Raw genomic sequence first — 5,303 nt, 5'->3', positions numbered from 1 at the left:
TTAAATGTAAAAACTTCACTTGAGCTAAACTCATTAAAAACCTCCTTTAAATAAGAGGAAAAAGAGTACAACTTCTGGAAAGAAGAGCTGGAATTAAAGAGATTTACATAAAAGGCCAAATGTAGCAACAGAGCCAACATACATTAAAAATCCTGATTATAAAGTATTGTTCATTGGAGCTGGTAGGATGAAAATGTGAAACCTGAAAGTCCCTCGTTTGTAGATTTTAGTTCCAGCTTCTGAAATGGACTGCAGAAATAATATCAGGAAACAAAAATGAGTTATGCGTGAATAATATATCACAAATTTCATGCGGCGCAATGAGCAAATAAAGAACAGGAGAAAAAATGGAGCATTTTGTATTTATATTGCAACTGGAACAAACACAAAAGAGAAAATAAAGCTGGATATTTTGAGAGTTGTAGAGAGTTAAAGATGGATTAATGGAGCTACAAATGAAACCTATCTTGTTTCAAGTAAGATGATAAAGTGGTATACCGTTGATGTAGAACTTGTCTAAGCTCAAAAATGGCTTGCTTGAGCGGACAAACATGGGCAAAAATTGAAGATAAAGCCTTGCGAAAGCCCGATAGAAACTATATGTAATGTGATTTAATTTGGTGATATGCAGATAGATTGTGGGAAGTGGACGGTGATATGCAGATAAAGACGGTATCAAAGCCTCAAGATGGTGGAGCCATAGAAATCAAAGCCTCAAGATGGTAAATTTTACATTCCGACTTGTATCGTTGGGCGTGAGATAATATATTTGGTAGGTTTAAGTTATTAAATTTGTCACCATCATCAATATGTAATATTTTGTATAATTATTATCACTAAAATGGTTTGATAGTATGATGAATTATTGCTTTCATATAATTATAATATGACATTATAATCATAATCAGCCTATAATTAAATTAATCAATTGAATGCTAATATCGAAAAGTAAAAAATCTATAAAATATTACTCTAGAAAGCGATTGACTGTTTCCAAAAAATCTGGATTTCTGCTTTTATAAATTTTAACCTTGTCTCATAATTGTTAGACTAAGCAGCTCATTAACTCTCAAAACAACTGCCACAATCAAAACATAAATCACCTGCTTAATAGTTAGGCCACAAAAACTATATATACTTTTTGTTAACTTGAGAAATTTCACACTTTCCAGTAGAACTTTCCACTGCATCATTCAAACAAGCATATACTATGTTTGAAAACCCTTAGAAGATTATCATTCAGGTGATAAAATTTACCTGCTGTTTGGATCAAAATAGAAGCCATTAATGGAGCCATCACTACATGAAAAACACACATAGTAAAAACCAGCTATTGTCAAACCACAATCTATTCCGACATTTACAAAGTACTGCTCTTTCCATCTCTGCACATATAACAAGATATTATCGGACAAACTTTATAATAACAACATAAGAAATGAGAAAATATTACAGCTATTATACCATAAACACGAAGGGATAGTTACTCAGGTCCAATGACTTGCCCCCATCTGCTTCTACTTGACTCTGAGATTAAAAAAAAATGCTAACATTTGGTTCATGGGTTGAAACATTTTCAATATTATAGAAATTTTCTTGTACCAGAAGTGGACTAAAGCATGGAAACTTGGACCAATGTTTTATGTCTTCATCTGGTCTGTCAATATGGAAAGATTAGTCTACTTAAAAATTAAATATATAAAAAAAATAAAAGTTCTAACACTCATGCCTCAAAAAACAAAATTAGCACGGTATTAAAAAAAGTAGAAATAGTCAGCCAAATTACTGTACGCTTATTAAGCAGGAAACAACCAGACAGATGAGAGGCTTACGTTGCTTTCCACTTGCCAGTGTAAAATGTGTAGTTCTTGGCATCAATTAACTCTCCTTCCCAAAAAGTAACAACCTTAATGTATGCCAACAATAATGAATGAAGATCAGAGGCTTAATAATAAGGGAAATTTACATACCAAGCACCCAAATCATATGTATTTAAATATCTCACACCTTAACTTTCATATTTACATACATAGCCCTTTGATGTTTTAAACTTATGTATGAAAATGTGTATTTCACATTTTAAAAGTGGTAATGGTGCAATTTGTTATGTGATATTAAATATTTGAGTGCTGTGTGTAAAGATTAAAGTTTAGGTGTGAGATATGTAAATATACTGAAATTGTGTGATATGCATGTAAATGCCTCTAATAATAAATAAATGTGCAGCTGAAACAAATGAGACTGGGAAGCAAACATACAATAAAAATGCTTCTGATCCCAAAATTATTATCTAGAAAATTGTGATTTAAATGTAGCAAAGAACTTACAGGAGTGTCTGCTAGTGGAACATTAAGTGCCTCCATAGTACCACATAAATAACCATTATCAAGATCACATCCTTGAATCCGCACATTAACCCTCCAAGCTTCATCTTTCTGTAAACCGGAGATATTCTGTGTTCCAGCAAAAGTCTGTGCCAGAAATAAACTGTTTAATCAAGAAACAAATAGAGCACCGTTACCATGAAAAAAAAGGGGGTATTTACATACCACACGATTCTTGTGTATTTACATATCTGACACCTAAACTTTCATATTTACATATATATAGAACTCAAATCTTTAACATTTCATAAAAAAAAAAAACCACTATTACTTGCTCCTTGAAAGTGATATACACCTTTTCATGCATAGCTTTATGCACTAAAGGTGTTAGAAGAAATACAAATACATAAGAATTGTATGGTATGTATGTACTATCTAGATATATATATAATTTTCTAACTTCTAAGCTTGTGAGTACTGCTTGAGTTTGGATTCCTTTGAGCCTAGCGTAAGGCCTAATTCTCTCTACTTGACAGCTAATTTCCTTTTTCTAATTTCTACTCTAGTATTTTGTTATGGGCAATGTTTAGTATTTTGTTATAGGCAATGTTTATTTTGATTTCAATTGCGGCATTTTATTTTTCTTACTAATTTTCTCATTCTTCGAAATTAATTGATTGCTGCATTACATTATTGATTTAAATTATTATTTTTTCTAAATTACAGCTCAATAAAGCAAATTTCCGTGAATTTAGTGGTCTTCGGAATGCAAATCAAGGTTTTTTTTATTTTACCAACATTCATTGCATTATCCTAGTTGCATTAGAATTCATACTTTATATTTCTTACATCAAATTAGTATTACAGAATATGGTTGCACCATCGTATCAATGACAAGTAGGGGAGTACTTGTAACAATGAATAATAATAAAATGATGCAATTTAAACAAAATCGAGTAAGTTATGATTCCTAGTGAACACACCATCATTAACATGAGAATCAAAATTAAATTTCTATATACAATGAGAAGCAAAATTTTAAGATTTTTTCTAAATGTATTGAAACCTTGAAATGCTTAAAAATTTTTGAAGACTTAAATGTGCTAAAAGAAAACTAATGAGACATTCTCAAATATTTTAGTGGAGCGCGCTAAAAGTAAAAATGAGCCTAGATGGGTTGACTTAGACATAAAATTTAAAAATAATTTTTGTCATTTCATAAATATAGGTAATCGTTTCTAAGTTATTCCAATGTGAATGAATATTATGATAGGACTATGAGCCACGTTAATAAATGTTATTTGCCTGAAGGTTATCTTGTTACCAAAATGCAATTCATTAAAAATATAAGTAAGAGATCAAGTATAGATTTAGCTACAATTTATCCCAAATCCTATATGAGACTTTTAACAGATCCACGAATATTGGGAAACACTACAATCACTCTCCTAGGACTATCACACTGTAATTAATGTCCATAAATAAAAATAAAATATCATTTCCACTGAAGCCTAACATACACACACCTATATAAGAATCACACATAATTGGATCTAATCTTATTACAAAATTTGAAGTCCTGAATATTCTTTTGAACATAAAATATATAAATATCTATAGTTGCCATTAGATTTTTTTTTTACTATTGTCGCATTTCAATGCACATCTATTTTAGACCATATTCATGAATTAAAATCTTTAATGATATAAGAATTACAGTTTGAAAGCAAAATTGAGTATGATATCATATAAAAACTCGAACTTGTAATAGAGATTAAACCTATGCCTAAATATGAAATTGAACCAATCATGTCTATAATAATTAATAAACTAATTGAGAAATATGAGAATGTAACACACGATGAATCATCTATCTATTGATTCATTCCTATGATGAATGTGATTAGACTAATAATGACTTTGCTTTTATTTTTTATTTCTTGTTATAATAATTTAAAAAAAGGGGGATTACATACAGGGCACCCGAAACATGGCTATTTACAAAACAAGCACCCTTTTTTATTCATTTTTCAAATTCTCACATAAATATCAAAGATCATGATAAAACCCCAACCTGTTTTATTCATTTTTAACAAATTCACACTGGTTTGATTGTGGCATGTGCAAATGCATTGGTTTCATAACTCAAAAAAATCACCTAGGCGCTTGATTTGTAAATAGCAATGTTTCTTGTGCCGTATGTAATTATCCAAAAAAAAAAAAATCATTAAAGATTGAATTGTGTTGCATGATTGCATCAATATTTTAGAAAATTTGCTAATTAAAAATGCCTCAAAACAAACCTAAAATTTTAAATTCCTTCAACATGATCAATTCTCAAAGCATATAATTCATCAGAACATAAAATTATTTGCATTAATTTTCTTTGAGGTGATTGTTCGACCATATGGACACATCATATTTGAGTGATTTGCTTGCTTCGAATTTCTTTATCTCATTTTTTTAGGAAATGGTTCTAGGTCTCATATCATAATTTTTAGGACATGCTGGTGTCGGTCAACTTTTTCGATAGATATAGATTTGAAAATATGAAATATAAAAATAATTTTTGAAATTTAATTTAAATATAAAAGATATATATAGTTTGGGTTTCGAAAGTAGGTGTTTTAATTTTTTAAAAAAAATGAGACCCAATGGATCTCATTAGTCCAATAGTTTGCATAATCGTGCCTGATACCGCGAATACTACACCTTCCCGAAAGATAAGTGTAGACCTCGGCGATAGACCCAATCCTGCAAACTACGAGATTTGTGACATCCATTTAGTCTGCGAACCTTTTATATATGACCGACAAATTCCCCTATTTAATACAAAGATTAAATAGGGTTTATTTTACCTGGGTTCCAAGTTCCCTATAGAGGCAAGCCCCTATAGTTAATTACATCCCAAATGACGGGAGTCACTTGAGAAAACTCTCGATAATGATCAATGGTTCTAGTCTTCAAGAATTCAAGGTT

The 5,303-nt window shown here is 30.4% G+C and overlaps 1 protein-coding gene across 1 annotated transcript in view; it reads right to left on the bottom strand.

The window, feature by feature from the left end:
* LOC110024876 (glucose-induced degradation protein 4 homolog) overlaps positions 1-5,303 on the bottom strand; it is a gene marked incomplete at its 5' end in the record, with an annotated part of 16,546 nt that continues 11,243 nt past the window's right edge. The window contains 6 exon segments of the mRNA XM_020725062.1: positions 1-249; positions 1,258-1,385; positions 1,465-1,527; positions 1,603-1,657; positions 1,833-1,906; positions 2,328-2,471. Of these exon segments, the coding sequence (XP_020580721.1) occupies positions 171-249; positions 1,258-1,385; positions 1,465-1,527; positions 1,603-1,657; positions 1,833-1,906; positions 2,328-2,471 (543 nt within the window).

The sequence above is a fragment of the Phalaenopsis equestris genome, unplaced genomic scaffold, assembly GCF_001263595.1.
Source record: "Phalaenopsis equestris unplaced genomic scaffold, ASM126359v1 Scaffold000277, whole genome shotgun sequence".
In the NCBI taxonomy this organism is placed as follows: domain Eukaryota; kingdom Viridiplantae; phylum Streptophyta; class Magnoliopsida; order Asparagales; family Orchidaceae; genus Phalaenopsis; species Phalaenopsis equestris.
Note: the sequence above shows the minus strand (reverse complement) of the source record. Positions and strands in the feature narration are given on the sequence as shown.